Below are 21,339 nucleotides of genomic sequence, written 5' to 3' on the forward strand. Positions count from 1 at the left end.
TTTTAGACTTCCAAATAGTTATATTATTGGCCCACTGTGCATTTAACTGACCTGGAATATAACAATGTTGATATGCAACAGCGTACGCTAAAAAAAGATATTGTGCGATATGGAACTACACACGAGTGACTTTAGAGTCAGGGGAAGAGAGCTTAACATTTACAGTTCTTATTACATTTCTGCAGCCCAGTAACAACTGAAGAATTAAAATCTAGGCAGATGTACAGTTCTTTTGTGAAGAAGTCATCTATTCTGTGTTTGCCAGTATCCTTTATGTTCTAATTTGGGGCTTACCGGAACTTTATAATTTCACAATACATTACAATGAGCTTTCAGAACAGCTGTGTCCTGTAGATACCATTTCAGGATCTCTCTTTTTTTTTTAAACAGAGAAGAGGAAAACAGGATTTGGAATTTGACTTGAAGCTACTCAAGACTCAGTATCAACAGACTCCAGAGCAGTAATTCCCAATGGTGGATCATGGATTATCTGTAGGTGACAGGGGCTTTATAAGGGTAGCATAACAAGTAGCAAGCAGCTTGTGCTGGAAATAATATGGCACAAGGCATTGTCTGGTGATTTCATAGTTGGGAAGAGAGAATGAACCGCCCAGAAAGCTTCAGCTATCGGGTGGTATAGAAATGAAATAAATAAATACATAAATAGACACGTCATCTGGAGAAACAAATTATGTGAGTGGGTCCTTTTAGTAAGCTACATGGAGGCAAAGAAAGGGCCTTTTCAGCAGCAGCCGGTCAGTTGTCTTTAAAGTTGCCTACTTTAACGTCTTTTCAGTCCCAGGCAGGGGAAGACTTTTTATTCTCCCAGGCCTTTTAAACCTTTGACTATACTGTGGATTATAGTCCAGTCCCTGTAATAGACTTCCATAGCATAGTCATTACTGCTGGCAATTTCCACTTGGATAACATAGAAGACAAGGGTTGTAATGAAAAAATTGGGTAGACATCATGAGAAGGTTGACATATATCTGAAGAAGCCAAAATGGCTGTCAGCCATCCTCCTGCGGCACCTATCTCACAAACCATAGCACCTACATCCGACAGGGGCTGGGCCTGGTCATGTGGCTTATATTGAGTGAATGCACTAACAAAGGCATCCAGCCCCATACAGATATATATCATGCTCATCCCTCTCCATCATTGTCGCTGCACTTAAAAAACAACAACGTAGACCACTAGGAAGAGAAGAATCTGAATGTATATTTTATTTGGGATGCTGCTGATTAAGAAGCCAATAACGAAGGTGGAGTTAAATCTGTAACACTTTCAGTTTTTTAACCTTGGGGCAGAGCAATCCTACAGCCCCTAGACAGTGTCTGGTTTGCCATAGGATGCTGCAGCCTCGGAGGAGGAGATCTGATTGCAGATCTCTCCCATCCCTTCCAAGCAGCCACTGAAAGCTTCACAGCAGCTCTTCACCAAAGGTCAGTGCTCCATACTTGGGAAGAGGGAGGGAAGGAAGGGGCATGCCAGTGGGCATACTGGATTGGGGAGAGAAGAGGCCGAGCATCAGCCCGATTCAAAAAGCCTCTCAAGCCCTGGCCCAGCCTCCAGCAATGCAACTCCACTAGACGGGCTCAACACTGCAAAGGAGGATGGAGATGTGAAAATCAGCTCTGTTGCTCCTCCCACTCAGGCATTGGATTCTCCAAAGCCTTCTATCTAGCAGGCGACAATCCAGTAGGATTGTGCCCTAAAACATATTATGGTGCTAGATATACAACTTAGCTCTCTATTATCGATTTAGAAAAATTTCCAAATAAATAGAAAACTGTTACTTACGTTTACTGCCTCCACCTTGTATTCATCATCGCTATCTGGAGCAGAGAGATCCAGCAAGATTGGACAAACTTTTTTTTCAATATCATGCTGAGCAACGAGACCTTGTTCCAGTAGAATCAGTAGTGAATCCTGGCTTGCTTTTCTAACCTACCAATTTGTAAATAAGGAAATGAAAGCCACTAAGGAAAGAACTTTTCCCCAGTCTATAAAAAGTGGGAGAGTGGTACCACACTTCATTAACTTAAAATTCCGTAATTTAATTTAAATCTAATTACACATACGCACACACATCTCTATATGTCTGTCTGTCCGTCTATCTATCTATCTGTTCTAGAAGCATAGTGAAAGATGTTTATGGTGCTTCAGTAGTCAAATATAGTTAAACAAAATCAACTCATGCTGATTTCAGACTGCACTCAGTCCAGTTTACACTGAATACATACGAGTACCACAGTTATACTGGAGGGCAACCAAGGATTCAGTTCAAACCTTTAGATTCCTATGCACTCACCAAGCTTCATGCATGTACGAATGCCCTCCTGCATTTCAATGGGAGGGGTGGGTCTAGGTCCAGGCTTGAAATTAGCCATTTGTCTGAACACCTGTGGCAAGAAAGCATCATCTACAGGCCATCAGGCAGAAAAATTCTGTACGTTAGAAGAGGACTATTTTTTCAGGACTAGGAGGTCTTTCAAGCCAATGATGTTTTGACAAGTGACTAGTAAGTATGTATGTGAAACTGAGTACATTTCTTGTGGTCCAGTAACATTTGTGGGTTAACTACAAGGCTGTACAATTAGCATTGCCTCTGACAGACAAGAGGCAAGCTTTATGTGCACAAGACCACCACCTATACATTGGAGCCACTAAAGCAGGCTGTATGCTAGTTGGAAAGACTGCTCATTATACCCTTCACATATGTTCATTTCAATATATGAAACTGGCAATCCTCAGGACTTCCTCATATAAAGTTATTCCAAGATAGCCTCCTAACTCACTTCTGTCTTAGATAAGTACACACATTTAAGTAGTGTGTACTACTTAGTGTGTACTACCAGAGCCACAGGTATCACCATATGTTGATTAAAAGCTTTCAACATGCCATTTCATTTTAAGATAGCAGCATTTCTATTATCTTGGGTTCAAAAACAAATGAATGCACCTGAATGTGACTGAAAAATATTAGCAAGAGTGTAGGCTAAAACTGAGGTTTCCTTGTCCATCTATATGAGTAATTGCTTCATAAGGACATTGATATACCCTGAACCTACCTCAGTTACTTCAGTGATATAAAATGCCTCTTAATCACATCAACAGAAGCAGCTGCTATCAAAGAAAGAATTCCAACTTGCTAATACATTTAATACTGTGCCAGCTGCATTGGCTGTCTTATTTGTTTCTCGATTCAGTTTAAAGTGCTGGCTTTGACCTTTAAAGTCCTGAACGATTTAGAACCAGGTTATCTGAAGGACAACTTGAACCCAAATGTACTGGCCCAGGATCTGAAATTGGCCCCAGAGGCCCTGCTCTCTGGCCCACCATCAAACTCTATCCAGATTGTCCAGTACCACTTAAGTACCACAGGTACTTAAGGCGGGGCTGCCAGAGGCTGCTCGGGAAGGAGCCTGGGGAAGGAGGACCAGCCAGCAGCTGCACCAGGTGAAGCCTGAGCCTGCTTCTGCCCCCGCCCACAGGAACTTAAGACGGGGCTGCCAGAGGCAGCGCCTCGGCGTCGCGCCAAGTGCGATGCTAAGTGCACACTTAGCGTCGCACTTGGAGTCGCGTAGGATCTGAAGACCTACCCACCTGCCTCTCCAGAGACACCAGCAGCCACAATACCAGCAGCAAATAGCAGCAGCAGAGGGCAGCAGCTTTAAAGACAAGGGGAAAGGGGCAAACGTGGACTTTATCTGCTCCTTCTTAGCTGCTGTTCTCTTTTATCTCTTTTATCTTTTATATTCTTTTAAACTGTTCTGCATTTTATATCCTAACATTTTAATATGTGCCTGGGAGGACTATTGGGCAACTCAGGGGGTGGGGGAGGTGCCACCATAACTGTGGTCACGGGCAGGGGGAGGTATGGCATTGGGGGATTAACAGGCCAGCTGAGGAGAAGAGGGGCTAGACACCTTACAGCTGTCCCCTCTTCTGGTTCTTCCCCCAACCTGATGGTTCCTGGCAGCCTTACCGGTCTGCCCTTGGGTCTGGTGCTGCTGCTGCTGAATGCCAGGTCGGCCCAAAATAAAATCTCCCTCATCCATGATTTGATTGTGGATGAGGGGGCTGACCTGGCATGTATTACTGAGACCTGGGTGGGGGAACTGGGAGGGGTCACTCTCTCCCAGCTGTGCCCTCCTGGGTACTCGGTGCAGCACCAACACCAACTTGAGGGTCAGGGAGGGGGGGTTGCCGTGGTCTATGGGAATTCAATCTCCCTCTCCAGGCTTCCTGCTCATTCAAGTGCAGATCTTGAGTGTTTGTACCTTGTGTTGGGAACCCGGGACAGATTAGGGATTCTGTTGGTGTACCGCCCACCCCGCTGCCCATCAGACTCCCTGCCTGAGCTGACGGAGGTGGTCTCGGACTTGGTGTTGAGGACCCACAGGATGATGGTCCTGGGGGATCTCAACTTCCATGCCGAGGCCGCTGTATCCGGGGCGGCTCAGGACTTCATGGCCGCCATGACAACCATGGGGCTGTCCCAACATGTCATTGGCCCAACGCATATAAAAGGACACACGCTTTATCTGGTTTTCTCGACTGGGCAGGAGGATGGTGATCTGAAAGTCGAGGAATTAACATCTGTCCCTTTGTCATGGTCAGATCACTTCCTGCTGAGGTTTAGACTCCTGGCAGCCTTTCCCCTCTGCAAGGGTGGGGGACCTATTATAATGGTCCTCCCCCGGAGATTAATGGATTTCAATGGATTCCAGAGAGCTCTGGGGGATTTTCCTGCTGGTATGGCTGGTGCTCCTGTCGAAGCCCAGGTCGCTCTGTGGAATGCAGAGATGACTCGGGCGGTTGACATGATCGCGCCCAAGCACCCTCTCCCTCTGAGCAGAGCCCGGCCAGCTCCTTGGTATACGCCTGAGCTGAGGGCAATGAAGCAAGAGGGGAGATGGCTAGAATGCAGGTGGAGGAAAACTCGTGCTGAGTCTGACTGAACACAGGTAAGAGCCCACTATCGAGCCTACTCTGTGGCGGTGAGGGTAGCAAAGAGACAGTTCTTTTCCACCAGCATTGCATCTTCTCAGTGTCATCCAGCGGAGCTTTTCTGAGTGGTTCGCGGCCTGTTACATTCTGGGCCAGGGAGAGAGACGGTGGAACCCTCGGTAGCACGCTGTGACAAGTTTCCACGGCACTTTGAGGATAAAGTCGCTCAGATTCGTCATGAATTGGACACCAACATTAATGCAGTTCCATTGGTAGAGGCGTTCAGAGCACCGTCTGGTCCAGTTTTATTGGATGAGTTTCAGTTACTGAGGCCTGAGGATGCGGACAAGGTGCTTGGCCAAGTCCGATCGACCACTTGTGTGCTTGACCCTTGCCCTTCATGGCTTATTAAATCAAACAAGGAGGGGTTGTCCGGCTGGGTCCAGGAGGTTGTAAATTCCTCCTTGAGAGAGGGAGTGGTGCCTGTCGCTTCTCTAAAAGAGGCAGTAATTAGACCACTCCTGAAAAAGCCTAACCTGGACCCAGAGGATGTTAACAATTATAGGCCAGTGGCCAACATCCCCTTCCTGGGCAAGGTGCTTGAGTGGGTGGTTGTAGGACAGCTCCAGGCACTCTTGAATGAAACGGATTATCTAGATCCATTTCAATCGGGCTTCAGGCCTGGTTTTGGAATGGAAACTGCCTTGGTCGCCCTGTGGGATGACCTCTGCCGGGAGAGGGACAGGGGGAGTGCGACCCTGTTGATTCTCCTGGACCTCTCAGCAGCTTTCGATACCATCGACCATGGTATCCTTCTGGATAGGTTGGCTGGGTTAGGAGTTGGAGGCCCTGCACTACAGTGGTTCCGCTCCTACTTGGATGGCCGATTCCAGAAGGTGGTGCTGGGGGATTATTGCTCTGTGCCATGGCAATTGTGCCATGGGGTTCCACAGGGCTCTATTTTATCCCCCATGCTGTTTAACATCTACATGAAACCGCTGGGGGAGGTTATCCGGAGGTGTGGGCTGAGGTGCCATCAATATGCAGATGACACCCAGCTCTACCTCTCTTTCTCATCAAAACCAGGTGAGGCAGTGGCTGTTCTGAATCAGTGCCTGGGCACGGTAATGGACTGGATGAGGGCTAATAAACTGAAACTCAATCCAGACAAGACGGAGGTACTGTTAGTGGGTGGTTCGTCTGCCCGGCTAGGTGATATTCAACCTGTTCTGGAGGGGGTTGCACTCCCCCTAAAGGATCAGGTTCGTAGTTTGGGGGTGCTCTTGGATCCAGAACTGTCACTTGAGGCACAGGGGAACTCAGTGGCACGGAGCACTTTTTATCAGCTTAGGCTGGTATGCCAACTACGCCCTTATCTGGACAGAGATAGCCTAGCTACAGTTATCCATGCTCTGATAACTTCTCGAATGGATTACTGCAATGCGTTATACGTGGGGCTGCCTTTGAAAATGGTCCGGAAACTTCAGCTGGTCCAAAATAGGGCAGCAAGATTGGTAACAGGGACTGGCCTGTGAGCTCATATTACGCCAGTACTTTTTCAGCTGCACTGGCTGCCAGTCCATTTCCGGGCCTGATTCAAAGTGCTGGTGTTAACATTCAAAGCCCTTAACGGCTTGCGGCCAGGTTACCTGAAGGATCGCCTCCTCTCATATGTGCCTGCCCGGACCTTAAGATCATCATCAGCGGCCCTTCTCCGTGAGCCCCTGCCAAAGGAAGTGAGGTGGGTGGTTACTAGGAAAAGGGCTTTTTCTGTTGTGGCACCCCGGCTGTGGAATGAGCTCCCTAGTGAGGTTCGCCTGGCGCCTACATTGTATTCCTTTCAGCGCCAGGTGAAGACCTTTTTATTTTCCCAGGCATTTTAGCATTTTAGCTTTCTAAATTTTTATCTTTGCTGTTTTAAATCTGTATTTTAAACTCCTGCACTGCTGCTAGGTTTTACTGTGGTTGTATTGTTATATTGTGGTTTTAATGTTCTATATATTTTAAATTGTTTTATTGTGTGTTGTTTGGTTTTAATTTTTGTGAACCGCCCAGAGAGCTTCGGCTATTGGGCGGTACAGAAATGAAATAAATAAATAAATAAATGGACAGGTACCAGGAACAGTGCCTTTTCAGTTGCAGCTGGATGTCTCTAGAATTCTCTCCCTAGAAAAGTACATAGGACCTCTTCAGTACTTACCTGTTAAGCGGACCTTGAAACCTCTTGTCTCACTCAGCTTTGTTTTGATTTTTCTAACGTGAGCTGATATGTTAACTGCTATTGTGTTAGGTGGTTGGTTTTCATTGGTTTTCATTGTATTGGAGAGAGCAATTCTATGGTCCCTGAAAGAGCATTCCAGGGACCATAGGATTTTTCAGAGCCTTCCTCCCAAAGCTGCAGATACTGGTATGACCTTGGGAGGGGACTACATTCCAGTCCCCCTCACAGCAGCCATTGAAAAAACCACACCGGTGGGAAGAGGCTGGGATCTGCTCTATCCAGTGGCTTCTCCAGCCCTTCACCTGGCAGAACAACTCCTCTAGATGGGCTCAGAGAAAAATAAAATGAAAGGAAGACAGAGAGGTAAAAATTGCCTCTGTAGCTCATCCCACCCTGTTGGCAGCAGCCCAGCAGGGCACTAGATACTCAGAAGCCTCTGAGATGTATATGTTAATATTTTCTAATTCGGTAAGTTGGCTTGGAAGCATTTTCACCCAGAATAGCAGGGTATAATTCTAATAATAAATAGTACATTTAATGATTATATATTTCAATACATTTAAAAAAAATAGATTGTCTAATTAAAACTACAAACTACACTGAATAGCTCTTCCCATTAGCTGTGTTTTAACATAAACCATGGTTTAGTGCTACAAGAATGAGTCTTAGGCTTGCACATTCTCCTTCCTGGAGCAGCTGTGAGGAGGAAATCAGAAGCTTCCATTTCTATTTTAGACTAACTACAGTTTAGTTTATCATCTGAACCCTAAACTGTGGTTAATCTTCACTATGGTTTGTTGAAACAAGCTAGCTTCATAAGCTATAGTTTGAAGTTGGCTTGTTTCAACATATCATAGTTAAGATCACCATGGTTTGTCCTGGTTTGGACATCACTACAAGTTGCGATTAATTTAAAATGGAAACAAAAGCTTCCGAACTCCTCCCCACAGCCATGTCAGAGGAGGATGGGGAGGAGCCCAAGGCTCACTGCATCTTGTTCTTACAACAAGAAACAATGGTGTAAAATTATGTCTCAATGAGGTTACTGTCCCCAAGGAAAGTTCATGACACTAGACTGAGCTACACATTCAATCCAGAAACCTTTACCTGGTTATTTGGATCTGTGAGGTATCTCACCACAGTGGGCATAAGGTATTCCGAAAAGGCTGTAGGGAAGCTTGGCCTACTCTCCTGTAAAAAAATGGCAATGGTTGGTATCTGCTCCATTAGTTCTGTCCGAACAGTAGGCTCTGTGGAATTAAAGAACAAAGCAACCACTTTAGTTACTTTAAAGACAGTAGACACATGTATTGCATAGGCTGAATCTTGTGTTGTGAAACTATATAAATAGCAAACCCTTTTAGAATTACAGCATTAAATAGTACTGCAAAGCAGGTGAAATTATTTTTAGTGAACTCAGACAGAGCACATGCTTTGCATGCAGAAGTTCCCAGATTCAATCCCTGCCATCTCCAGGTAGGGCTGAGAAAGACTCATTTCTGGAACTGTTTACAGCTGCTGCCAGTCAGTGGAAACAATGCTGAGCTAGATCGACCATGTATAGTTTTTCTATACCCATGAGCAGTAGCACAAAATTCCACTTCCAGGAAGAAAGGTATACAAACTTTAACTCTCACCTGTATCTTCAGACAGCCGGACCACTATCGCCATTACTGTCAAGTAATCTTCTTCATTATGACTGAAATCTCGGAAGACATCAAGCAGACCCCTGGCAATGATTTGCCTGTAAAGGCAACACATAATTTCTTAATTAAAAAAAAAAAAAAAGGAAAATAGGATCCTTACATTGGAGCAAGATGAAGCAAAAGTACAATCTGATTTATCTTAAGGTGTGAATAACCTATTTATATCAGATTACCTTTTGTGTATATACAATGTAATGTAACATAATGCAACTTGGGGATCATCTAGCAGAGGCTTTATTATACAAACCTTGGCCACCATTTTCACTGTTCAAATAATATTAATGCATTTCAATGGCTATGTTCCAAACAGAATCTGTAAGTATGCCTTCTGACATCCTCTTGTGCCAATGCTGCCATAAGGGAGAAACTATCTTTCCATTTTTGCTCTGGTACTGCTATGGTTTGGAGGATGTGGAACATGCCATAGTCCTCATCCCCTCTTCATACGCCATTCCTTCCTCCATTTTCAGGCTGCCCTACCCATAAAAACCATGCAAAGCTGTGGTTTTTGCAAGCCAGGCAAATTATGACCAACACTAAATTCCAAACTATTATCTGAAACCATGCTTTTGCACATTATGGTTTGGTGCTTATTTTGCACAATTTTAGAGCAATCCAGAAGTGGAGGAGGGATTTGATGCATAGGAAGGCAAGAGGGAGTGTGTAAACTTCTGGTACATTCCCAATTCGTAAAAACCACGGTCTGAAGAATCATCTGAATAGCTACTTCATAGCTACTGACACCACCAGAGCAGAAAGGGAGAGAGCGTTCCACTCTTGCTGCTGCTAGATTCCACCTCCATCCCATCACCCTCAACAGGTTTATTGCTAATATATAGTAAAGATAATGCTGCAGAACAACCAGATCCAGTAACCCCACCTGGGCATCATGAACAGTTCCCCTGGGGCCTCCTACTGATCAAAGGGCAAAGTCTGAATTATAGGAGGGACAGAGGGGGAAGGCATGGCTTCCTTAGCTTTTGTGCTTGCAACCTTAGTTACTGTTTTTAGAAGGCTGTGAGGGGCATAATGTGGCAAAACAGAGGATGTTAGGAGCAAGAACTGTGGATTTCATTAAGGGGCCCCTATCTTTCCTCCCATGATTCAAGCACTGCAAGGGACGGAAGAGCGCCCTCAATCAATCCCATCCGAACTTCACTTCAAATCATATAGCACAGAGCTGTCATAACATTTCTGAATAATGCCAGCTTGCTTATAAAAGAAGGAAGAAGTTAGAGGCAGGAGGCCAGATTTTTTTGTGGGGAGGGGCCAGAATGGTTTAACGACAGCTGATGGTGGCAGAACCCTGCTACTCCCTACTAAAGATGTGAGCAGTTCAATGTATAGAACAGAACTATGTGATTAAAAAAAAAATTTAAATACTATTACTACATGTTTAAAATATCTGTGGTTAAAATCTATATTAAATATATTACCTATACCAAACATCTATGAAAATGAGAAAAAAAATGACAACTTAATAATATTAGCATAATTATTTGCATTGTTACCTGTTAAATATATTATCACTAAAAGCATATTTTTCCAGACGTGCAAGCAGAGCCAAGTTATCCTGCCCTGGAATGTCCAAGAACGCTGTTATCCTCATGCTATCACAATCTGGTCCATAGTCTTCAAACCCAACTTGAAGGGAAGAAAAGTAGCATGTCAGCAAGGGGGCAAATGCTCAGCACCAAATATGCCTGATGGGCAGAATTTGAGCCTTTAAAAAAATAATCTACATAAAAAAATTGCCAACTGTCACAGGCTTTGGAATTTCTTAACTAATGAGAATTATGATGAAACATTAAGAGAATTCACATAACTAACCGTTATCGGTGAAGATAAAAGCTTGTAAAACTGAAATGAACTTGGAAAGAAAGACCCTGTTGTTTGAATGAGCAAGTGCGCTGGTGCACGCTGCCCAATCGCTGCCACTGTGATTGGGAACGGTTTAACCCTGGGTTCCAACTCTGGCTAGTCTCTCTCCTGACAAGCCAGGATTCCTGGCTAGCATGTCACAGCAAAGAACCCACGGACAGAGTGCCCCTGCTGCTCCTGCTTGCAACAGGAGTCATCAGGCCATGTTCACAACAACCCAGTTGTTTTTTTAAACTGGGTTGTTGTGACATGTGAACTGGGCCAAGGTGGTCAATGACCAAGCCTATAATTTACCACATTTAAAAAAACACAACTGAATTGTAGAAGATTCTGTACAGCAAAAGTACAGAACCTCAAGTCCGTGGCCAAATCTGAATGTCCTGGGTTCCCAATCCAGCCCTCTGGGGTTCCCCATATAGCCATGCCCCCTTCTCCTGGCCCTACACACTTGCCTCCAACCACTGATTGATTGGTGTTTTCTTGACTTTTGTATTTCCCCCTTCTAAAAGGCTGAAATGCCTCTCCTGAGGCTTTGCTATCAGCAGTAAGAGCTTTAAGTTAAAATCTGATGGTATTTTTTGGCCCTGCCCCTTTTGCCTTCGGCCACACCCACCACTGGAATGCAGCCCCCACAAGCTTTTCCGAAATGGAATTCAGCCCTCGGGCTGAAAGAGGTTCAACACCCCTGCTGCAAATTCAGACAAACAGCTCTGTAAATCAGGCAATAATATAAACATACAAACTTATTAGACCGAATTAGCAATATCCTAGAACAGGTTACAGACGGACAGCTTGTTCTGTCCATATTCAGGTGTATGGAAAAATGGGGAGAAGGAAACCACTACCTCTTTGAACGTTTCTGTGCATATTCAGGACACCATTGCACATTTCAGGTTAGAACCCAGCTTCACTGTCAACAAGCATTTTTGAAGATGAGGGAGAGGAACGATTGGAAGCAAAGCCTCTTGAACTCTGCGTTTTACTAGCGTAACATGCACACACACACAGGTCTGCATGTGACCTACATATTCCTATCCAAGAAACTCCCCTCCGCAAGCAAATTCCTGATGATGATAGTTATTCATGCACAAAGCAGTTTACAAAAAGATGCTAAAGAAATAATAAATCAGTAAAATAATTCAGACATAAACACACAATGACCAGGTTTGGACGATCAGCAAGGGAAGCAATCCAGTGTCGGTTGTTTTCCCCACTCCCAGCGCATGCCGCATTGCAGGTTGCCATGTTGTCCAAACCCAGCACACAGTGTAGGCGTAGTGACTTTTCACCCACCCTTCAACCCATGGCTTACAGTAGGGTTTGTAGTGTAGGTGAAAAGTCACTATGCCCGTGTCGCATGACAGGTTTGGACGGCATGGCAACTCATGGTGTGGGTAATTAGGGTAATCCCAGTGGCGCAACTGGCATGGCCAGGGGAAGCAACCGATGCTGCATTGTTTCCCTTGCCGATCGTCTGAACCCAGCCATTGGCAAGACAAAACAATAAACCAGCAGCTTCAGAGCAATACAAACTTTAAAATGGCAAGTCACTAAACATTAAAAATCTGTGTAAAAATAGTAGGTTTTCGGAGCCCACCTGAATGCCAGAAGAAAGAGGGCCTGATGGGTCGGGGGGGGGGGGGCATTCTGAAGCTTCAGTCCCACCAAGGAAAAGGCCCTGTTTTTTACATCACTCAAACCTTTCAAGTTTCTGTTTCCTGGCCTCCATATTTAAATTTTATTTGTAACTTATTAACTACTGATCTTCTGTTCAGCTTAATTTGCTTTTCGTAATTACTTTACAAGGTGTGTAGACAAATGCCACTGTTGTTGCTTTGATTCACAAGAAAGGGAAACTGTCAGATGCAGTATGGAATGGAGGGAAGAATGGGCTTCTGCTGCTACTGGAACGATTACTACTGAAACACCACTACTGTGCACTACCCTGCAAAAAAATTGCAACTGCAACAGGGAACTCTAGAAAACTATACTTCGTTAACTATGCAATAAGGCACTCATCTGGTCACTTTCAGAGAGTGAAAAATGAGCTTCAACTGCTGATGCCTTAGCCATTGTGTTCTATCACATTTCCCTAAGCATAGGAACCTAGTATGCTGCAATGTGTGTTGCATTTGTGCATGCTCTCTCAACAGAAAAACAAGAGCACTCAAATGCAATGGAATGGTTGCAGGTCAAAAAAGGAAATACATCTATGAGGTGATACAAAGCCAGCAAATTAGTTGCAAAATGCTGGAAATGAACAACATGTTTAAATACATGCTCCAATTAGCTCAAGAAACATAGTCTTAGAAACATAAAATATTTTGCATACCTGGGTACAAGTTTAACTGGCTACAACAATTAATGCCTTGAAACTAATTTAAGAAACTGGCAACCAATTTTACCAACCCGTTTCTTGATTTAATTAACAGCCAAAAGGATGGGTGGGTCAGATGATTAAGAGATCTGGAAGCCAGAAACATTTGTTGTATGTGACGGAAGCCAATAGAATCACTGGGGAGAGGTCCAATACGGCCAGTGCAACATGATAAGAAATGACAAGATCATGAGTCACTCTTCTGGTAGCAGGGATGAAGTAGATAGGGTATTCACTGGCAAAACTGCAGAGGAAAAGCAGAGGATTTCTCAAAGTGTCTCAGGACAAAGGACAGGAGCGCAGTAGCTAAACACCTGTCCAAAGTATTAGTATTAGTTGGCAAAAGTATTAGTTAGCAAAATTACTGTCAAAGGCTGAACGTTACCTTAGATGTTATTTTCCTTAAGAAGAGAGTAGAAAAAGTGTGTTTGGGGGTGGGGGAAAGACACCACATGTGAGAGATCTGACTGAACATGAACATATCCTGCAGAACAGACTTTGTTCTATCCTCACCCCACCTCCTGTTTCTCTTCATAGTTCCGGTTTGGCCAAATTATCTCCATGCAACAAGATACAGCCCTCTGCAGACAGACAGACAGACAGAGCAAATGCAGCCAGCTACAGCACTCTGCTTAAACACAGCAGTGCAGTGTGGCAGTGTGGCAGTTGTGACTGCATTCTGAGTTGTCCTTTCTCTCACCTGGCAGAGAAGCAACACCCAGAAGAACAGATGTAGGAAAAACAGCAGCATGCCCTAGCTTCTATCTTTACAGTCTGTCTTTTTGTCCTTGCAGAAAATAAGACCCAGATACCACCCAGACTATGGGTAGTTTTGGCCCATCCCCAAGGAAGAACCTTCAAGGGCAGGCATCTTAGTGCTGCATTGTGCTGTATGCTATGCTGCCGCTACGCTGGCACCCCTCATCATTAGGTTTCTCAAGAAGGGAAGGACCTGTAAAAGAAGCTGAAAGAGCAATGATGGGGTGCAGAGGAGTCTGGGTGAGTGGAACAAAGTGAAACTGCACTCTGAATTTTTATTTGGAATGCTGCACTACTTGGCTCTTAAAGACACAACCACAAAAAAGCATCTAAAAATGGCCTGAAGACCAAAGTTGGAGAGAAGACATCAGAAAAAATAGTATTAATTAACTGATGTATATCCCACCTTTCAGCCCCTCACAGACAAATTGCCACTATTGGTACACCAAAATAATAACATTAGTGAGACCTGACAAAACATGCCACAAATTAAGTCCAATTCTGAGGCATCCCATTTTGCTTAGGCGATAAGTAACACTAACAGTGTAACCCTATGCATGCCTATTCAGAAGTTCAATGGCGTTTACTCCCCCATAAGTGTGTATATGACTTCAGCCCTAGAAAGGAAGTTATGCTGTTGCTGCTACTAGCACCTGGTACAGCAAATAGGAAGCATACAAGAGGGTAGGAGAGAAGTACGATAGAACCCTACCACTGAATCCCATATACAATGATATTGACCACCATTTAATTGAACTGCAACCACAAAACAAGTAGAACAGATCAGAAACAGGGAGAAATAAAATTAAAATTAATTAAATTAATTAATTAAAAGCCAGTGGAAATAATAGTAGTAAACAGACAAGCAGGGAACGAGCTATTAAATATAAAATCTTCCCTACCTTCTAAGAGAAATATAACAATTGTCAACACTAGTCTAACGTTTACAGGAAGTAATATTATCAACTCTTGGCAAATTCTAATCCTAGTATGATCACTCACCTTGGCCTTCCCCAACCTGTTGCCCTCTAGATGTTTTGGACTGCAACTCTCAGAATTCATGACCATTGGCCATGCTGGCTGGGACTGATGGGAGTAGTAATCCAAAACACGTGGAGGGTAACAAGTTGGGGAAGGTTGCTCAGCCTCTTTGCCCTTGTTCTAAAATGAATTAATGCAACCTATTTAAAATCCTGCCTGGAAGATGAAAACATTTTATGAACATGACATAAGGAAACACATCTGGAGTAAGACACAGTAGTGCACTGGTGGGCAACTTGTGGCCCTCCAGAAGTTCTGGCCTACAATTCCCATCAAGCATAGCCAATGGTGAAGAATGATGGAAGTTTTGGCTAAAACACCTGGAGGGTCACAAGTTGTCCACCCCTGCAATACAGCAATACAAGAATATTAAATTGTGTGCTTGCCTGGGACCTCTTGATATCTCAGGCTATAATCTTATACAGATTTACCTGGGAGTAAGTCCCCTTCTACAGACGGGCTTTTTTCAGAGTAAACATGCACATTTTTTCTCTGAGATATGTGGAACCTAGCAAAGAGGAAGTTTATTTTCATAAAAATAGAAATATATGAGCCATCTGGAACAGGGAGCTCTGCACAAAGACACTTAATACCATAACTGTCCCCAAGCAATGTAAATCCTTCCACTGAACTGCTACTATAGCAACCTGTAGCTTTACTGCACTGACGCCATAACAAAACCGTAACATGAACTGTCTCTTAAGCTGAACAAAATACGCTTACACCAATATGTTAGGAACTACTGGAGTTATCTGATGTCCCAAGTACTAGCACGAGCTGCTTGGGTTTGATTGTCATTTGACCTTGCCACATAATCATGAAATTCAAAGATACTCATTTTGACTCATTTAGTCCAAACTCATATATTGCCCGTGTGTGTGATAGTGTGTGCACATAAATTGTGTTTTGCCACAAAAATAGCTATCTTCATAGATACTCAATCTATAAATAAAACCATGCCCTCAGGCAGTGAGCATTACACAGCTAAAGAACATGAATTCAGACATAGCCAGGGTATATACAACATCCAAAGGAAGGTGCACTATTACAGTCTCTGGGTTGTATCCATCCATTAGCGGTATGGAAACCACTGGCAGAACATATTCTTTCTCCCCTCTTCAGTGCCCAGATTTGCTCTGGAGGGATGTGGGGGAACCACCAGAGCAGATTTGGGTGTGTATCATGAGTGCAGGGGGAGGAGAGCAAGGGGGAACTCCTGTTACATAAGCAGAAGTCCACTTGTGTGGCATTGGATGGAGACTAAAAACTTGTCATTTTTTTCTTTTCCTTATAAATGAAAAACATTTCCTTACAAATGAAAGAAAACTTTTCACTGTATCCTGATTAAAATTTGGTAGAATCTTCAGACGCTCCAAGGGTTGCATCTGGCCCATCAGCTACCAGCAAGCCATCCCTGCCCCAAAGCATCCCCAATCGATGTCTAGTAAATATGAACTCAGTGGGTGGCAAGTGACTGATCTCCCAGCCTCAACTCCCAATATATAAAATGTGAAAAAATAGAGACTTACCTCATGGGAGTGTTGGGAGGATAAATCAAGATAAAAATCACAAAAGCACTTTGCACATTAAAAACATGCTATGTAAAACAATCAACAACCTCTATAAAATGCTGTTAAATAACCTCCTTCAGTACCTACTTCTGAGGGATATTATGTAAATTCTGTTTATTTAATTTGCATACTTAATACACATTGCAATACTTGGCTTTCCTTGGTACAGAATATGGAATACCATGGTACAGAATGTATTTATCTGATGCAAAGTGCATAAGGTCTTGCTTATGTTTTATCTTCCTCTGTTAAAGCCCACTGGTGCTCATCCTGACCTCAGCAAAAATAGTAAACAATTGTGTTCCTCATATACTTTTAAACATAAGGATCCATGTATCCCTTCCTTTCTCTAGTTTCAATTTTCCCAGTTTTTTCCACCCTTTCCTTATATGAACTGAGCTCCCTATTATTTGCCAAATAGCTCTTCCTAAATAGTTTCTATTTTATTAACATTTTTTCCTGGTGACCCAAATTGAACACAAATGAGGAATCTCCACTTCTGAGTAGCATAGTTTCTTAACTCTGAGAAACACTGCTGTTGACAAAACTTAAAACAGCACTTGGTTTGTAAACTGTCATTGACTTACCTTCAATTTATTTTCTATGATGCCAAAATCAGAGTGATAACAGTTATCCTCCCTCTTACACTTGTACCTTTTTTATTTCCTCAAAGTCGTTGATCTACAACATCCACTAAATACTTCACATTTCCACAGATGCTTAACGTGAACCATATAGATTATTCCACTAAATTTAATGCAGTGCTCAGATCATTAGCTGCATGCCAAAGTATTTAGTTTTGCTTAAAGGCCCAATCCTGCCCAAACTGGTGATCCACCAAATACACTGTAAGAGTACCTAAATCACAGTTGCTCAAATATGTCCAGCAGCAATTTTTGATGCAGCAATGAAGGCATGGAAGTGCATGTGGGTCAGATGGATTTCTGTATTTGTATGTGTAAGCCACTTTGAGACTGCTTTTTGCAGTGGGAAGTGATGCATAAATTTAACAACACTGGATGGCTGCAGGGGCAGGCTGGAGAGGAGAAACAGGAGAACCACTTAAGGTGGGCCATATGTGTCCCTAGCCTCAGATCCCTTTGTCCCAAGAGTCCAGGATAGCACATAAATGTGGACTCTCCCTTAAAATTAATGGTACTACTGACCCTTCCCTTTTCTCTATAGGAGTAAATGGAACAAATACTTCTCATTTGAAGGAAGGGAAGAGACCACAGTCACAGAAACCAATTAAGAAGTGGAAATCTTTCACACATACCTGAACTCTGTTGACCCCAGAGTTCGGAGACAGTCATTCCTTTCCATGTCTACATGCCCTTCCCTTTCTCCATACAAGTCAACAGAGTGAATGAATTCTGTTCTCTTGAACTGTAAGAGAAAGGGGAAGGGTCTGCATTCAGGGTGGCTCAACTGTAGCCACTAAGCATGATTTGATTTGATTCAGAGCTACCCTTATGCATATTTAATTGATGGGTGAATCACTTATTCAAGAAAGGGTGCAATCCTATGCATGTTTAGACAGAAAAAAGCCATACAACTCCCAGCATTCCCCAGCTAGCATGGGAGCATCTGTCTAAACATGCATAGGATTGCACCCTAAAAGTCATACAGTTAATCGATAAAGGCTACAATCTTATACTTACTTACCTGGGAGTAAGTCCCATTGACTTGTGTCAATGTGGTATTTATGTCTGAGTAGACATATATGGAATTATGCAGTAAGATTTCTTTAATGGGATGACAGCCCTCGAGAGCACATATAATTCCAAGACTTAAAGTAACTATTCCTGTTCTCACAAGTCGGTACAGTGTCCTTGTTAAACACAGCATCCTCTATAAACTCTTCAGGCGCAATCCTATGGGGATAGGTGGCCGCCTCCAAAATCAGAGGCGACTGCCTATCCAATGCAGTGCGGGAGAAGCATGGAGGGGATCATTCCTCTGCACTTCTCCTGCCCTGCATTTGCAGCCAATTTCGGCTATCTAGCCGTGAGAAGGCAGAGCGGGGGAGGAGGCTGCCGGATGACACATAGGATGTGTCGTACCGTACCGGCATTTCCTCCTTCCCTGCCCTGGAATGCCCCATTCTGGCTGCTCCACACTCCTCTTCTGAGCGTAGAGCATGGGGCTGTCCCGTGCTGCCTGCAAGGCAACATGGAAGAGGAGGGAAGGTCAGTTCCCAGAAAACCACATATCCTATGGACATCTAGCCACTGACTAGCGGCCATAGGATTGCTCCCCCCTTCACTGTAATACTTTCTTTAGTGTAAAGAGCATGGTGCAAGAAAATCATATGGAACTGTGGTTAAATTTCAAGGGGATTACACATACAGACCCTACAAATGAAAACATTATAATACTGAAGTTGCTATATGGCAAGGGTGGGGAGAGGATACATAAAGATCTATGCAAGACTGCAGGTGAGGAGTTTGAATGGAAGCCACCTAATTGCATGCAGCAGAAATGCTGCCTATTGAAAGCATTATAATGCATGCCAAACATAAATAGCGTGAATGTTTCAATGAGATAATTAAAGGACATCGCCATTCAAATAAATTTGACTTCAAAACTACCCACCAAGGGTGGATTCCTAAATAACTACCCTCAAGTGGAAACCATGGTCTTTATTATTAATCACATTTGTAATGATTTGTTTATTGCATTTGCATCCCAGTCTTCTTCTAAGCTTTAACACTAAGCTATATAAAGAATTCCGTGATCTGTACATGGAGTTTTCAACACTTCATCCTCACAGCACCCCTGTAAAGTAGGCTGAGACTTGTCTGTTCAGCTTTGTGACTGAGCTGAAATTTGACATCACATCTCCCTGGTAACACAGGCGAGCTGTTCATGACATTGCTTTCCCCATAATGTGGAATCTTTCCATATCAGAGCTACACATTTTTGGCATCACATTTTTAGCCATGTGACAAAGGTAATGCATGTGTGGTGACCAGCTCTCAATTTTGCAGCTATCATATAGAGTTGTCATGTAAGAATCAGCTCCAAGGGCATAATCCCAAGGTTCTAGCCTACTTAGCATGCTTGATTTAGTGCTGGAAATGCTCCTAGTCCTGAAGAGTTTGCAGATGACCAGTTAATATACTAAAAGATAAATTAACTTTAAAAGCTAAATGCATATTAACTAATCTTGATTTGTTACCCCTGCAGAGCTTCAGCACCAGGAAATCAGGGTGAGTTGCTCTCTCTCCCCCCCCCCCCATAGGAGCCAATTAGTTTTGTTAGGGAAGTCTTTCATCCCCAGTGGTCCCTGTTTTTGTAGCATATGGAAATGCTTTCCAGTATTCAGTGTTATTGGCAAAAAAACACAGTAATATCAAGGGCTAATAATTTTGGAAAGGAAGTCATGTGCAAATGGAAACAAAGACACCACTATACCCTCACATCAGGCCTACCAATCTACCTTGGTAGTATCTTTAAAAAAATCAAGACTATACATTGCCCAAATTATTGCGCATGCAAACAAAATCAATGAAACAAGATAAACGCAAATCTAGCAAAGCTTTGTTCCCTCAAAGGACAGTTCCTTCAAATGACAGTTGCTACTACATGCTTTTAACATATTTGCTGCTGGATAAATTATCTTTGCCAAGCTTTTTACAAAGCAAAACAGAACTTTGTGTGGCTTTGGGGTTTTGTTTTTTGTTTTGTAGCAATGATGTCTCTCATTTGGCATCTGATAACCTGACACTGTCCTGAATGAATGGGTACCTTTTCTCTTCTACACTCTTGGCCTGACCCAGAAATCTTTATCTGTCCACCCTCCATCATACAAATCAAATACTGTAATATATTTTACTGAATGTGTTTAGAGCTATTCAGCAGCATTTCTTTCAATGAAAGCGGGGGTGGGGGCAAAAACAAAAGCCCCTATAACTGTTTAACAAGCTGTTAAAAAGTCCTCCTCCTCCCCCCACCAATTTCCTAACAGGATTTCAGTGTGTCTTAAAGAGTAGGGGTTTTAATCCTTACAAATGAAAGCAAAAGAAAAAATCCGCAGCTGTAGCAAGTGAGTAAAACAGATCTATATCTATATCTATCTCAGGATAGTAAATAGAAGAGGAGCCAAGACAGCAAAACCTGTCAGAACTGTTACACTGTCTACTCATCGAAAGCAAATGTCATTGACATGAAAGCACTGACTTCCCAGTAGTGGATTTAATACCATGGGATTCAAGCCACAAGTCAACAAGCCACAATCAAATTCAAAGCCTCAGCCTTTAAAATGCAGATTCTCCCCACCACCACCACCACCACCCCAAAAATAATATTTTCTTTTAACTCTGGGCGGGAATCCTCTTCTTCACCATCCTTTTCCATGCCTTGGGGAGGATGCGAAGCGGAATACGGGATTTTAAAAGGAAGATGCCGCAGGGAGGTGATCAACGATTTCACCGCTATAATTTATTTTTTTTTATTATTTTTATTTTTAAAAAAATGAAAACAGTTACTCACAATCATCTAAGTCATCTTGCAAATCCACAAAATACAAAGGGATCCCTACAAACAAAAAACAAGAGGGAGAGAGAGAGGGGGGGGGAGGGAGAAAGAGAGAGAAGACACAGGGGGTTGGTGTTGTGTTGTTGTTGTTGTTTTCCCCACAAGACTCTTTTTTGTTGTCGTCGTTTGTTTTTTGGAAAGGAAGCAGCTTTTCTTTCTCAAAACGCACACATCGGGGACAACACATAAAGAGAGCCCACGCGCAAAGTTTACGCCGCGTTTAAGGCGCCTAATAAAACGCGGACGACCAAGGTTTAAAGCTCGCGTGCGGAAGGGGGGAGAGGGAGA

At 43.3% G+C, this 21,339-nt stretch overlaps 1 protein-coding gene across 17 annotated transcripts in view; it reads right to left on the reverse strand.

Moving 5' to 3' along the window:
* LOC146348891 (serine/threonine-protein phosphatase 4 regulatory subunit 1-like) overlaps positions 1 to 21,339 on the reverse strand; it is a 62,745-nt gene that overhangs the window by 40,728 nt on the left and 678 nt on the right. For 3 of the 17 annotated variants that reach the window (XM_084854260.1, XM_084854246.1, XM_084854255.1), the window contains exons 2-7: positions 21,007 to 21,051; positions 17,789 to 17,898; positions 10,395 to 10,527; positions 8,815 to 8,921; positions 8,285 to 8,427; positions 1,804 to 1,950 (exon numbers count right to left, since the gene is read on the reverse strand). Coding sequence is in view for 16 of the 17 variants with exons in the window: in XM_084854246.1 (XP_084710372.1) it covers positions 1,804 to 1,950; positions 8,285 to 8,427; positions 8,815 to 8,921; positions 10,395 to 10,527; positions 17,789 to 17,825 (567 nt within the window). In the remaining variant the exon portion in view is untranslated. Of the gene's footprint in view, positions 1 to 1,803; positions 1,951 to 8,284; positions 8,428 to 8,814; positions 8,944 to 10,394; positions 10,528 to 13,173; positions 15,467 to 17,788; positions 17,899 to 21,006; positions 21,052 to 21,339 lie in introns of those variants that run through there. The other 14 variants (XM_084854252.1, XM_084854245.1, XM_084854254.1 and 11 more) reach the window with 9 other exon arrangements.

The sequence above is a fragment of the Heloderma suspectum genome, chromosome 4 (assembly GCF_057233095.1).
Source record: "Heloderma suspectum isolate Gila_16-S chromosome 4, 16-S_ref, whole genome shotgun sequence".
Classification (NCBI taxonomy): domain Eukaryota; kingdom Metazoa; phylum Chordata; class Lepidosauria; order Squamata; family Helodermatidae; genus Heloderma; species Heloderma suspectum.